Genomic DNA, 15,628 nt, shown 5'->3' with positions numbered 1-15,628 from the left:
AGGTGAGCCGAAGCCAAAATGGATGAATCTGAAGAAGGCGAAGGCGCGGGAAAAGAGACAAGTTTAGAGGTACGTTGAGGCATACAGTTATTAAATATATGCACAACAGTTCAAATGAAGGAATGTGAATAAGGTATAGGTTATCATGTTTGATGGAGTATGCTAGTTTCTGATCAATACATGTGTTGTAAATTCTATCATTTATCAAGGAGTTCACTAGCACCATAGTTAATAGGTGGGACTGGCTTGTTTGATTTCTGGTGTCTGATGTCGTGACTGTATCATGCTGCGCTTCCTTCATGCACACTCACTGTTCAGTTCAGCATGGACTAGGCTAAGAGTATTTTTTCCTTGTTCTTCAGTGAACATTGCAATAAAGAATACAATTCAGTGATTTAGGGGCCATGCACTGATATGACCTTTCCAATGACACTTGTTGATATCTTGTGAGATGAATGCAGTGCCAGTGGATATCCCCACCATGGCTTGTGACGTGCCCTGAACACCGTGCATGTGCAATTCGCTTCTCCCCTCGCATGCATCACAATGATGTCATTTTTCATTCATGAATCGGGAGCTACACCAAAGCTGCATCATCATTGGCTCTTTACTCTCGTCATTTACATATTTTCCCACAACGTTATAGCATATGTGCGCGACGATTTCCAGCGCTATCAGCCGAACAGTTTGATACCAAACTCGGCATATTTACATCAAATTTTCGATTTTGGGCAAAATATTTTCCACCTTCGGTGTAAACATGTATTCAGTGAAGCTATCGTTATGTTTGAGATTCGATAAGTCATATTTTTACGTGATTTTAAGGTGTGAATTTGTGAAGTTGTTCGATGTGTTCGTTGGTGTGTGTGTATCAATACATGCGATATGTATGGTAGCGACACACATAAGAAGCTCAACACCACAATGCAAATTGGTCGCCATATTGTATGGCTTGTGTAGCGTTGTGTACTGACGAGAGCTCTTCAGCGAGGTCGCTGCCATAAGCGCTACGTAACACGAAGGCAAGCATGCATGTTGAGTGCAAGGCATTGTGTACACCACACCGATCCATGGAGTAGTGAATCTCGCACACTGCGCTGTGCAGGGAAGCGGACGGCCGGGCGATCAGCCAATCAGCGGCCCAGCTATCATTTCACAGCTTTCAACGGGGGATATTTTAATGTGATCCCTGTGTGATGTGCTGTTACATGTCTTGTACATGTTTGTTCTCTCCAGAGCTCCCTGAAGTTGGAGTTTGTTACTTTTTTACTTGCATCCATACCTCTGCTCTTACTATTCCGCACTTTGATTCTAACAAATGAACTAGATTTAAGTATGAACATACCTTATCATGTTTTTGTTTTGTTTTTGTTTGTTTGCTGACTGATGGATGAATTTATGTCTCATATCATAACTTTCAGTGAATCTTTGACTCATGATTTTTGTGTCATGCTCAGTGTGAAGATGTAACAGACGAAGAGGAAGAGAAAGGCAGAGGAGGGAAGAATGATCCACCAATTATTGGTGATGAATGTGTTGAACTGGACAAGGCTAGTGATGGCCAAGGTAGTACCCCTGCTGACCAGAATAAAGCTAGTGACAATGTCGACAATGAATGTGATGTTGCTCCAGAACAGTGCTCAGAGACGGGGAATGATGAGGAGGATTCTGGTGGAAGGGATGTAAATGAGCCTAGTGGAAGTGGTCAAGGATGCAGGGAAGAACAGAGTGGGCTTACATCGGCAGCAGACGTTGAGCCTCAGCAAGAGGCGGGTGAGGAGAAGATGGAACAGGAGGGAAAAGATGCCGATGTGCCACCAGAGCAGTCACATGATAGAGGTGGAATAGTGCCGGAGGAGGAGATGAGGGATGCAGAGCCAGCCCCAGAGGAAGCACAAGCTAGGGAGAGAGAAGATTCAGAAAGGATGGAGGATGCCCCGGCACAAAACCCACCGCAAGACGAGCCCAGCGTCGACCGGATAGCCCTCCCTGACGTGACAACACTGGATGGTGCAAGGCAGAGGATTAGTGAGCTGAAAGAGCAGCTGGAGGGAGAGAAGACCTTACGGCAAGATCTGGAGAAGGCAAACTCTGCCCTCACACAGCAGGTAGGCAGTCTTGCTATTCTAATGACAGCTTGAGGGGAAATTTTCACTTTTGTATAGATAGCAAGGCCCTCTAGAATTTTGTTATTTTTATTTGTGTGTGTAATGTTATGTAGTAATAATAGTAAAACTACTACAACTACTAATAGCAGTAGTAGTAGTAGTAGTAGTAGTGGTCGTAATTGTAGTAGTAGCAGTAGTAGTAGAAGTAGTAGTGATGGTTGTAGTTGTACTTAGTAGTATCATCATCATCACTAACATCATCATAATCATGATCATTGTAAATACTATCATCATCATGATCATTTTTGGTGTTTGTTGTTTCTGATCAATACTTGGTGTCCTGATGAACAATAATATCTGGTATTGTGACATTCACTTCAGGTGGGCAAACTGCATCAGGAAGTGCACAACCTCCGGCGAGCAGGTATGGTTGCCGTAGAAACGCAAGAGATTGGCATCCAGACAGAGCCAGAGTGCATCCACATCCAGGATGAGCAAGCTTCCAATCAGGCGGAGGTCTACCAGGTTGGAGAGAGTTCAAATGCTTCCAATCAACCATCATCATCATCAGGCACAAGGGATTGGGCAGCCAGAGGTAGTGCACAGGTAAAAGCTGTGACTTCGAACAATCTCCTAGTCTGAGGAAGTGCTTTAGAAAATATGTGTTGTGCAAACTGTCCATTGGAGGATGAACTAGAAAATTTTGCGGTACTCTCAGTTAGAGTTTAGGTCGGGTTCATTTTACCAATAGGTGTGCAATTAAAGTCATATGAGCGAGCGAACATGTGGCAGACAGCTTTCAATTCCTCTTGTTGGACCAGGCAGTGATGATAATGTGCCGTGCCTAGGGCCAGCTGCTGCCTGGTGGATTCAAACCTGGTACGTCAAGATGTGGAGTCACTGCTGTTTTCCACTGAGCCTCTGTAGAGATTACTGCTGTAATTGGCATAAGAAATAATGGGTCTTCTGTAAAGTAAAAATGTCTTTACTGCTTTTTTAACAACAAATGTTATTTGGCAAGCTAACAATATAGTGTTTAGCATATACCCAACATACAACAAGAATTTGTAATTTATTATTAAGTAATTGAATACAACCGTCATGCATAGTAGATCCTTTGTACTTTTCTAACCTACAGGGGCATTCGTCATCTTCAACATCTAGGTCAATAGCAGACAGCGTGCGTGCTACGGCGGAGGCTGCCCTCGCTCATTCTGGAGTGGTTTTAGATGAAGCCAGCGGCATGTACTACGACTACAACTCTGGCTACTACTATGACCCTGTAGGTGGCAACATGATATTCTTTGCATTTTTTTTGTTTTGTTTTGTTTTGTTATGATCTTACACTGTGCACCCAGCCATTACTGTGATTCTTCAGTAGGCCTTTAGTCATATTCATAGTATATTGCAGATGTATATGCCACGTGGTTGTGATCTGTTCAGGAAGTGTGATACAGGCTACTCCTGTTACAACAAAGTCCTCAGGACCAGCAGTTTTATTTCATTGTATCAAAATTTTGTAATAGCCAAACAATAATGTATAGAAAGATATGTAGATGATAATTTTGGAACTTGAAATTTTACTTCGTTGCAACAAGATTTTCGTTGTAACTGTCATCGTTGTAACAGGAATAGACTGTATAAGATATATTTCACGTCTAGTTTCCTTCATAACTGAGCCAGTTGTAAGCTTTATTTGACAGTAAGGTCATCTAGAGCAGTGCAGTGGAAAATAGTTTCCGTGAAATCAGCTGAAGCCCTGCAGTTGTCAAAGAACATTTATATGACTGTTTAGTACCTGTGATTACCTAATGAATAAGGTAATAGTAGAAGAAAAAAAAAGAAGGTTTGGCTATGAAATCAGTGATTTGCAGTAAATATGTAGATTATGCCAAGTTTTCCAATATGTAGTCTTCTATTATATCTTCTATACATTATTTCTTGTCAGGATTCATGTTTGTCCATGGGATCATCTATTATATTTGAGAATATTGCTTATGAATGTTCCAAGTTTCAAATCATCTTTGTTCCTCTGTGCTGTTTCCACAGAACAATCATCTCTACTACGATCCCGCCCGAGGGATCTACTACTACTATGATGAGCCGTCCCAGTCTTACCAGTTCCATTCCAGGGTCGAGATGCCTGAAGTCGTCGTGGGCCGGTCGGGGGCCCAGAGGAACCACGGCGGTGGCCGGAGGGACAGGGACAGACATAGAGGGGAACGGTCAAGGAGAAAAAACCGTGACCAGAACAGAGAGGATGTGAGTTATGCAGCAAGATTTGTTATTTTGTCGTGGTTGGTGGTGGTGATTTCGTATCGAGATGCTTTGCCAGGTGTTTGAATTGACAGTGCCTTTATCGTCACTGTGGCGAAAAGACCTCATATCTACAAAATGTCAAATAATCATGAGAGCAAAAAAACATGGCAGCCAAAGCACTGCATCGAATGGGATAGTCTTTCTTTTCACATGCTGTGGTGGCTTCATTTTGGGGGTAAGACAGCTAGGATTTGGACAGGACATCACTTAACTGATTACGTGACCATTAATCTGAAAAAGTAATTTTCACCAAAATACAAGGTCTTGTCACCCCAGTGACGTTAAGTATTAGGACCATTGCAATGTGTGTCTCCTGTTTTGGTTTGAGGATTTGAGCACACTGTTTTCGTCATATACATCAGATGTGAAATCTTTTTTCAACCAAATTTGTCAGAAAGTGCAGTACTAAATATCAAATATTTCAAGAGACAACTTTTTATGTGGTAATTTGATATGTGCGTGTGTGTGTGTGTGTCTGTCTGCCTTTTTACATCAGTAATTTCTACAGTTGTTTAGTTTTGTCAACCCTACGAAGGCAGAAGAAATAAATTGCTGCAGATGTGTAGTTGATTTTTTTTTTTTTTTTTTTTTTTGCTGTTGCTTGGACTTCCAAAACCAAGTACGGGATAGTCAGGATTACAGACTTGCTATGCCACAGTAAGCTGTTGTGCCAAAAAAAAAATCTCACCAATATGTGTTTGTATGGGGTCAGCTCTGGTTTCACATGGTTTGCAAGATCAGAACCATGAATTGCCATGCAGTATATTATTGTATCTGTGCTTTTGAACTTCAGGAAGTGAATAGAAAAAACACCAGAAAGGAAAGTCAGTTTGAAAGAATAAATGGAAACAAGTTCTCTGCTTTTGCTACAATTCTACAACATATATGTATCTTTTACTGTGAAACACTCTTGTTTGAAAAAACGACAACAAACAAATAGAAAGCAAACCAAAGCATTAGAAAATGAGCAGAGAGCTGAAGTATCTAGCGTCTTACGACTGTTTGGTCTCTTGCATTCTCATTCTGCAGGAGGGGCAACTTATTGCTGGCATAACAAGTCTGTCTCTAAATGAGTCTTCGGGGTGGGGCACCCAGTCAAACTTTTTACCAGGAGTCTACTCCTACCACCCAAGCCCTCAGATTACAGGTACTTTCAGTTGTTTGATGCACAAAGTAATGGACCAATCTTTGCATGTGCTGAAGGCTCAATTTGAACTTTTGAAGTGTGAGTGTCAAGATTGTGCAGAAGTACAGCAAAATACCTGATGTGTCCGTAAGGTGTTCATGCTTTTAATTCTACCCCCCCCCCCATTTCATTATACCTGCAGCATGTGACACATTGGTCCATTACTTGCAAGTCATGCGACCTTATATTTTAAGTTGTTTCTTATCCTTCAAATTAACTCCACTCTTTCTCCCCGCCCCCATTCTTCTGTCTGATCCTGAAATCCATGTGTCTCTCTTTATTCCTGAACCCTACTTGGGCTCTTCTTCTCCTAATTTCACAAAGAGTTTCTTCTCTCTTCTCTGCATACATTCTCCTGTTTCCTCTGTTGCTCTCTCTTTCTCTCAATCTCAATTTCCACCATGCCACATTTCTGTCGACATTCTCTGGCAATCCTCTGCTTAATGCATCCAAACAACTGCCTGCAAATTACCTCTGCCTGTGTTGGCATGGAATTGGAACCACACGGACACATCAAAGCAGCACTCTGCAACCAATGAAAGGCAGTCGACCTCGGCAGATGCAACCTGCGAGGTCATCGACATCACCAGCCCCACGGAGGACTATCCCGAGAACGGAAATGACGTCGGCAGCCAGCCCCAGGAAGGTGAAGAGAGGGGGGACGGGCACGACGTTGTGGAGATCGTCGACGAGGAAGACCCGGCCATGCACCGCCGTAGACGAAGGAGAAAGTCCTCGTCGAGCAGGAAGCGGAAGAAGGTGGCAGGGGAGGAGGAGAGGAGAGCCGATGGGGAAGAACTGCCCGACGTCATCGTCCTCGACTCTGACGAGTCCGAAATGGAGGAGGGGGAACTTTCTGAGAGCTCCTCTGAGAGTCGGTCGTCGAGTCGAATGGACTCTGGTGAAGATGGGGAGGAGGGGTGGTCAGACGATAGTGAGGAATCCATGGTCATTGGTGACGATGAGGATGATGTCCAGAGTGTTGAAGGTTTGTCTGATGAAGTGCAACCAGCTGGGAATAGAAGAGTTTTTCTGTTTGTTCATTTTTCTCTGGTGACATGGTTGATACATCAACATACATTACTTGCTAAATTCTGCTTACCAGTATGATAGATGTAACTGCTCTGAATGTCCAATTTGCCTAGTAGTAAGACAAGGTTTGTTTCTGCTTATTTGAGAAGGATGTAATATTTTTTGCCTGTTCTACCTTCTTTCTGTGTTAAAGGTGTTAAAATGTGAGTAAGTGTGCATGTGTGTGTGTGTGTGTGTGTATGTATGTTATATCACAGAAGTGATTTGTTGTGTGGCATTGGGTACTCATGTACCTGTGCTGGATAAGTTTTAGCATCTAGCTTGTGTAGATTTCTTATGTTTATTTACAATATTTAGCAACAAACCTCATTATGGTTTGTTAAATGCAAATCAAATGTGTATCAGAATGACCTTCCTCATGTGTAGAGGAAGAAAAAGAAAGAGGATTGTAATTTGTCTTTGGCTGTAATGTCTTTGTTGCGTAAAAATGTTTTGGTTGTTATCCTGTGTTCACTATCATCAGCATGGCTTCCTATTTGTTGTTTGTTTCATTACACAGCAACGAAGGTCGATTATCCCCCCTGCATTAGAATGATAGTGGTTCGATCTGAGTCTATGAAACTTGGATCATTGGCTGTGGTCACATGCACCGGAGGTTCCATTGGCAGGTAGGGGGAATGTTTTACTTCACACAAAAGAGAACTCTAAAAATGTGTGTGCTGTGCAGCTATTAATGAATTTTCTATAGATCTATCCAACTCTTTACCTCAATAGCACATGTTAACTATAATGCTAAAATAAACCATTTAACCATAAATTAGGATTATTAACTACATGTATGTTAATAGAATCCATTTAATGAAAAGATATGTATTTATTCTTGAATTGTATCAGAAAATTATGTGTATTATACTACTATCTGTGTTATGAAAGCTAGTGAAAGGGGTCCAACTATATGTAACCGTCAAATTGTCAAGTTCAAATAAAATCCAAGACTCTCCCTGCAGAAGATGTCTTATTGGCATCAGGATAAATTATGGAAACATAATAGCAATCTATTTTCATTGTGATAAAGACGGCTGAAAGAAATAAAGCACTTGCAATTGTATAACACTTGTCTTCACATTAACCTCTCTGTAGATATATGGGTTTTGTGTGTGTGTGTGTGTGTGTGTGTGTGTGTGTGTGTGTGTGTGTCAAATGGATCATTGTAAAGCATGTAGGAAACATCAATTTGTTTGTAACATGCTATTCTTATTTGTGTTCCTATTCCTGTTCCCATTCCCGTTCCCGTTCTGGTTCCTCTATCAGGGAAGGATCAAACCACATCCTGCTCGTGCCGGAGCTCGGGGTGAGCAAGACACACGCACAGATCGCCTACGACAAGGAGAAAGGGTTCTACACCATCACCGACCTGGGCAGTCAGAACGGCACAGTGCTCAATGGAGTGCCTCTCACTCAAAAGGTATGGTAGATGACCAATGGTCCATCTAGAAAATGTCGGACACTGTACAAACAAACAAACAAACAAACAAACATACAAAAGTTTCACAGTGATTACAGTTGTAGATTGAGCTTCTTGAAAAAAAAAAGAAAAGACGGGCTGAGTAAATAGACATTGGTACAGGTTTTTGTAAGTCATGTGGGATATTTTTTTGTGCAGTGAGCACAGTGAAACTGAGAATGAACACAACAGTGATACAACTATTTATCAAGCAGGTCATTGCAGAATGATTGCGAAGAACTGATGTATTCATATTGCATGGTATCATTTACTCTTGGAGAAAAAAAGAAAGAAAAAGAAGAATAATAGCCTTGTGAAATGTTTTTTTTTTCTTTGTGAGTACATGTATTTTCTTGAAGGTTGTGTCATTCTCCAACTTGGGTACCTCAGACAGATTTTTGTGCTTATACGGGGTGGGAAATTGTTCTGCAAAATCTGTCAACTTTCAAAATGTGAGAGCCATCATTAGACCTTTGTGGAAAGTTCCTTCCCTCCGCATTGACCTTTTTCTTCATTTAACATTTGAATCAGAAATGCAGTGTGCTTGTGTGTTTGTTACTCACTGATGCCATGATTCATTGAAAGTAGTGATGACTAGGGAATGTGATGTGGTATGTTTGTAAATGGAGTACATTTGATCAAGCTACATTTGGATGGACAAATATGGCTAGGGTCGTGATCTTCTTTCCAATCAGCTGCTTCTTTTTCATGGAGTCACAAAGTGTTAAGCAGATGGTGTGTATGCATTTGTGTGTTTGTGTGTGTGCGTGTATACTGAGTGTAAGTTAGTGGAGTAGAACAGCTTTTATGGATACTATCTCACATGCGTAAAAAGAAATATATCATGGGAGTAGAACCTTCATGAATATGAAATGGCTCACAGTTTTTGTTGGTCGTAGTCTGAACTTGTGAAACTGATGGAGCCAACTTCAGTTAACACAAGAAACAGTTTGTGTAAGGTAAAGTGTAGGCATTGCCAGTTTGCTGATGAGTGTACATTTTTATTACTGCTACAAATATACTTGCATCATACATTTCTGCAGCATAAAGAAGCATTTGTTGAGAAAGTCATGAGCAAATGTTTGTCTTTTTGCAATCTTCTCTATCCTACAAACCTTTGCCTTTAGTCGCGTGTGAAGAGTGATCCCCAACCCCTTTCCCACAAAGACTACCTGACCTTTGGCACTACCACCCTTCGGATCCATATCCACCGCGGCAGTGAGACATGTGATGAGTGTGAACCGGGTCAGGTCCAAGCCATGTTTAGACAACAGCACTCGTTGGAAGGTAAACACCCCTGTTCACATTTGAAGCTTTAAGAGTGGGCAAATGAAGTGAGCATTTTTTACTGCCAAATGCTTACTCCTTGAAGTCATATGGCATTAAGAAATATTTCTTTTCAACAACTTTAAGATAATGTTGTGTGACTCTGAAATTTGGAAGATGAGTCTGTATACCACTGAGACATTTTAATATGTTTTTGTTACTGTGATAAGAGAAGGCATAAATTTACGTACCAGTGCATCAAAGTGTAGAAGAAGTACAGATTCTTTAACAGCTGTTTTCCTCATCCAAATGTGATCACATTTCAGCTACCTCCGCTGGACTGGGAGACAAAGAACAGCAGCGGCGGCGTGAGCTGCGCAAGCTGAAGAAGAAGTACATGCTGGCTGGCAGTGGAGGGACGAGGGACCACCACCGAACTAACGCAGAGTACAAGGACCGGGCAGAGGAGAGGCGCGTCACTGTCGGCAGCGACAACCCATACCAACCTGACGACCTACCAGCATCGGTTAACAGGTGTGGAAGGAGAGATAATCATTGCATTTGGATAACGAGACTGTCAATGCAACATCTACCATCAGTGTCCTAAATGTTGGGCTTGTATCATTTCTTGAGGGCACAAAACATTAGGGGAGAAAGTACATTTTTTTTTATTACTGGTATTTTACGCTGAGATGTACACAATGTTAGATGACTTACAGGCTGCTTGCATGGCATCTGGCTGAAAATGATGGTGATGCTGGTTTGGAAGAGAAGTATGATGATGAACATTGGAGTGACAATGAAAAGATATTAGCAAGCTTGAAACATTAGCCTCACAGATCTAAAGCTCATTAATGATGATGACTATGAAAGCAGTGATTACATTGTTTAGTAGTGAAGATGTATGATGGCAATTTCTATGGCTCTCACGATTTGATTTTTAGTTATTTTGTTTGCATGTTTCTTCACACAGAGCTATATCTGACACCAATATGGGCCACAAGATGCTGAAGAAGATGGGATGGAAAGAAGGGGATTCTCTAGGCACGGGTGACTCAGGGATCAAGGAACCGGTATGTCTAACATAGAGAGATTATTCCCATTGGTCTTTCATTCCATTTTGCTGCTTTATTTTTTGCCTTTGGGCAGAAGAAAAACATAGCCTTGAAGATCAAGTAGCGTGGGACTGGGGAGACATGGGCGGCCCCAAGGGATCGATCTTCATTCGCAGTCCACCAGGGTACATTCGAAAACCATGAATAGCTCTCGTCCGCAAATGTGCATCAAGCTTATGTTCATTGGTAACGGTCATTTCCAGTTGAGATTCTGTGTGTGTACTAACATAGAGACCAGTGATAAAGCAGTATACCATTCATTACGGGGATTCTTGAATATATTTGAGCCAGGCTGCCCTTCCCACTCCATAGTATCCCCATGCTACTGGGCCTTTAAGATCAGTGCCTGATCCTTTCTTTAATTCTAAGCAAGAAATCAGAAGGCATAAGGTACTTGTTTATTTGTTCCTGGGTGATCGGCAAAGAATTCACAGTCCGCCATGTAGACATTTTGTGAGATGTGATGATGGACGTTTGCTTGCCTCATAACTGCTCACACACCAATGTATAACTTCCAAAGCTGTAATGTTTTTTATCATTTGGTTTATCCTTCCATAAACTTCTGTGAACTTTGCTTTCATGTATTAAACTGGCACAGGTTTTACATTGGAGTGATCTTACATGAGGCTTATTGTGTTGCAATGGAGAAACATGGGCTTAAGAAAGCACTACTAATATGCAGTCAGTCTGTCTCACAACAGTTGCTCTTACTAAGCAAGCAATGTTTGATATGAAAGATTTAATCCATTTATACCTCAATAAACTCTTCAAAAGAAATGGAAATGTAATGTAAGATGCATCTTCCAGGCTTACACTGAATACCAGAGACTTAGATTAACACTCAGGAAAGAAGGTTGATTTGATCAACATTTGTTCTGTAGAAGAATTACCTGAAAATTAGCGGGATGTGTAGTCCATAGTAATTGCTTGAAGTCTAGGAGACTCATTGTGTTTTTGTTCCTCCAGATACAAGTATTCTTGCATGGCAAAAAGGCTGGCCTTGGTGCTGGTGGACTCAAATCCATGGACAGTATGGAGGTGCTGGGAAGGAGGAACAGTGAAAACTGGGACCTTGCTCGAGACCGCTTCCGACAGCTGGACCAAGGGACCAGCCGTCAGGTTGGCCGACCCCAGCCCATGAGGTGGGTCAAAGGTCGAATTCAGAGTGCCGACGATCAGCAGAAGAACAACGAAGATGGTCCCAGAAAGGATGGGGAAATGCCAATTGAGGTGGCGAGCACGGACGGTGCTGGAGCTCACCCTCAGAGGAACGCAAGGGAAAACTCCGATGGCACAGTTAGTGGAAAGAATGATGAAATCTTTGAGAAGGATAGAGGCTGCACAGCGGAAAGTAGTGTGAAGCAAGGGTCTGCCAGTGACAAGAGTGAAACTTTGCAGGGACCCATCCTTGTGGTGCCGTCAGTGGCGAGCGTCTCAAAGGATGAGGTGTCATCTGCTCAAGCCAGGGTTGCTAATATGGAGGGAGGGGATGTTGCAAGCACCTCTGGGCAGATGGCAGGAGACGAACAGATGCAGGCATCTCAGAGGAAAGACCATGATGTCTCCAAGCCAGCTTGCGGACAAGGTCCAGTGTTGGCCGTAGATGGTCAGAGTTCTTCCGATCACCAGGGCAAAGTGCAGAATCTCGTCGAGGCTCCTGTGGAGCGTGAAGCGGCCAAGAAGCCCATCAAGTTTGTCATTCCGCCCAGACTGAGCCCCAAGCCCGGCGGTGGCAAGACCCCACTCACCGCCTCAGCCCCACCCGCCCCTCACCCTGTCCCCTCCCCGGAAAGTAACGGGGAGGGGCCATCCACGAGGAGAACTCGGCAATCAAGGAGGAGGACCAAAGATAGAACTGACAAGATTGACATGTTTGAAAATGGCTGATTGATACTACAAAGGGAATGATATGACAGATTCAATCATCTCATAATCATTCTCAGCAAGGTAATGATGGAGTGATATTTGGGAAAGGATAATGTGTCATTTCTTAGGAGGGTCAAATCCCAAAATTTACTCACTTATTTCAATCGAACTTAACAATGGAAATTTGAGGGAATGTGTGTCTCCAGAAAAGTTAGATGGACATTTTGCTTTGTACACAATAACAACTAATGGAGATAGGCTTATTGTCCCCGCCGAACGAGTTCGAGCAGGGGACTATGAAACGGGCTCCGTACGTGTGTGTGTCCGTGTGTCCGTCCGTCCGTCCGTCCGTCCGTCCGTCCGTCCGTCCGTGTGTCCGTGTGTGCGTCCGTGTGTGATCAAAATCTTCAATTTGCTACTTCTCTGTCATTGATGAGCCAATTTTTATTCTGTTTGCTTTATATGATGGCACTACATGGGAGCTTTGAAACTTCTACACAGAATTTCAGTCGTGACCTTTGACCTTGACCTTTGACCTATATTGTACATTTTGCTACAAAATGCTACTCCTTCGCCATTTCTAACCCGATTTCGATTCCGTTTGCTTTATGTGATGGCACTAGGTGAGGGCTTCAAAACTTCTACACAGAATTTTGACCTTTGACTTCTTTGACCTTTGACCTTGATTTTTTGACCTATATTGTACATTTTGCTACAAAATGCTACTCCTTCGCCATTTCTAACCCGATTTCGATTCCGTTTGCTTTATGTGATGGCACTAGGTGAGGGCTTCAAAACTTCTACACAGAATTTTGATCTTTGACTTCTTTGACCTTTGACCTTGATTTTTTGACCCATATTGTACATTTTGCTACAAAATGCTACTCCTTCGCCATTTCTAACCCGATTTCGATTCCGTTTGCTTTATGTGATGGCACTAGGTGAGGGCTTCAACACTTCTACGCAGAATTTTGACCTTTGACTTTTTTGATTTTTGACCTTGATTTTTTGACCTGTATTGTACATTTTGCTACAAAATGCTACTCCTTCGCCATTTCTAACCCGATTTCGATTCCGTTTGCTTTATGTGATGGCACTAGGTGAGGGCTTCAAAACTTCTACACAGAATTTTGACCTTTGACTTCTTTGACCTTTGACCTTGATTTTTTACCCATATTGTACATTGGCTACAAAATGCTACTCCTTCGCCATTTCTAACCGGATTTCGATTCCGTTTGCTTTATGTGATGGCACTAGGTGAGGGCTTCAAAACTTCTACACAGAATGTTGACCTTTGACTTCTTTGACCTTTGACCTTGATCTTTTGACCTATATAGTACATTTTGATACTAAATGCTACTTCCGGCGGGGACATATTTTACGCACCGCGTAATTTCTACTTTTCCTTGTTGTAACAGTCAATGCTGCAGTTACATCAACTTGTGAGAGCCCCTTGTAGGGCCACTGTTAACAACAAGAGGAAAGTTTAGCCACCCCAGGGCCTCTTCTGCATCTTAACCCATCATGCTTTGGGAGAATTTGCTGCAGATAAATGTCATCTTGGCATCAAATCTGGGCCTGTTGATTTCACCCCATAGAAAGTGAAACTATTGAAATCTGCACACTTAAACAGATATTTACAAAAATGTGCCATTTGAAAAAGAGATAAGAAATTGTAATCTTCAGTTTAGCAGTGAGAAGTATTTTGGTAATTCTGCAATAAAAACAAACAGCTATACATGAACAACAAAAGACTTGAGTGAAAGAGAGTTTACTCCACCTTATCAAACACTAGCAAGGAATATTTGTAATTTTAAGCAAAAGACTGAAATAGCACCAAACCTGAGGAAAGTTGTTCCTGGGACTCGATTGGTCAAATTAGTTTGTGGGTAGTAGTGTGGTAGCAGTAAAAGTATGTACATGAGTCTTTACATACAGATTATAACTTACAGATCGGTTACCTCAGATCATGTACATATTGTATTCAAAAGAGTTGCAGAAAACAATCGGGTACAATTCACAAGATTTTGATATAGAAATGTCAGTCACAAGTCCTGGGGATTGAGTTCAGGCTTCTGTATGAGGCATGAATGATATTGATCATCGACATTTTAAGATTATCCTGTAGTGGCAATGTAAAGTCAGAGCATAGTTTATTAAAGTAAAGCCAGAATATATTTTGATAGACCTGTCTTGATTTCCTGCTGAATTATAGCTGATGCAATGAATGTGAATTCTTTTAGAAAATGAGCTGAATATGGTGTTGGACCAAACTAAAAAAATTTGTAAAATTATTGTATCTGTTAAAGGGATAGTATAGTATTGGTGGAGATGAGGATAAGGCTTTTATTTTTTTTGCAACATACCAAGAAACCACTTATCAAATAGTGTAGAGCATACCATTCTAAAAGGAATTAAATGTTTATTTGATGAAAATTGGTTCTCGATTGGCTGAGATATCCAAAAACAGAGTAAAACAAAGCGATCGTAATAAAAGGTGGGTCCCACCTTTTATTCGGATCGCTCTGTTTTGGATATTTCAAAACCAATTTTCATCAAATGTTGAATTTCTTTTGGAATGACATGCTCTTTCACATTTCATGAGAGGTTTCTCATTGTCTCACCAAAAATTTTTAAAAACCTGAAGTTAGGTCTCAACCAAAACTGTACGATCCCTTGAAAGTACGATGTAAATATGAGCATGTTGGACAACTCATCACGAACCAGCTCTCTGTGAGTGCAGCATTACTATACTGACTAGGGTGCAAAACTTGGGTGTGTAGGCAACTTGTGTATATTAAATACTATTGACATGCACATGTTATACGTCTGCTTTTAAGGTAATTGCATTGGGGACAAGACAACTGATATTTTTGCCTGATTTCTCTTGACAAATCAGTCTTTGAGACTGCTAAGAATTATAAGGAGACCCAGGGCCCTGTCTTATAAAGACTTGTGATAGAAATCAATCACAAGTTTATTGAGAGCTGCAATGCAAGTTGTAATTGATTTGGGGACTTGTGATTGATTTGAAGTCTTTATAAGACGGGGCCCAGGACCAAGAAGAGAAAATTGTTTGAGGAACTTTTCACCCTAAAAGACCTCGCAACGTGGGGATTCATGGGTGGTCTGATTGAATCAATCGTCATTTGCTGCCCACTAGGGCACATTTGAGAACCACAACAGCACCCAGCAGTGAATATGTGCATTGAAGCGTATGCTCACCTGTAAC

At 41.7% G+C, this 15,628-nt stretch overlaps 1 protein-coding gene across 1 annotated transcript; it reads left to right on the top strand.

Annotated features, from left to right (window-relative positions):
* Window positions 1-18: 18 nt before the first annotated feature.
* On the top strand, window positions 19-12,584 carry LOC139710200 (uncharacterized). The gene is made up of 12 exons (XM_071622133.1): window positions 19-69; window positions 1,458-2,108; window positions 2,490-2,714; window positions 3,247-3,390; window positions 4,158-4,370; window positions 6,136-6,601; window positions 7,205-7,313; window positions 7,957-8,110; window positions 9,277-9,448; window positions 9,742-9,949; window positions 10,389-10,488; window positions 11,497-12,584. The coding sequence occupies exons 1-12, from the start codon at window positions 19-21 to the stop codon at window positions 12,415-12,417; spliced, it is 3,414 nt and encodes a 1,137-aa protein (XP_071478234.1). The 3' UTR covers window positions 12,418-12,584.
* The last annotated feature ends 3,044 nt before the right edge of the window (window positions 12,585-15,628 follow it).

This window comes from Diadema antillarum, unplaced genomic scaffold (assembly GCF_040938485.1).
Source record: "Diadema antillarum isolate AM-2024a unplaced genomic scaffold, OU_Dant_1.0 seq00001508_RagTag, whole genome shotgun sequence".
Lineage (NCBI taxonomy): Eukaryota > Metazoa > Echinodermata > Echinoidea > Diadematoida > Diadematidae > Diadema > Diadema antillarum.
Note: the sequence above shows the minus strand (reverse complement) of the source record. Positions and strands in the feature narration are given on the sequence as shown.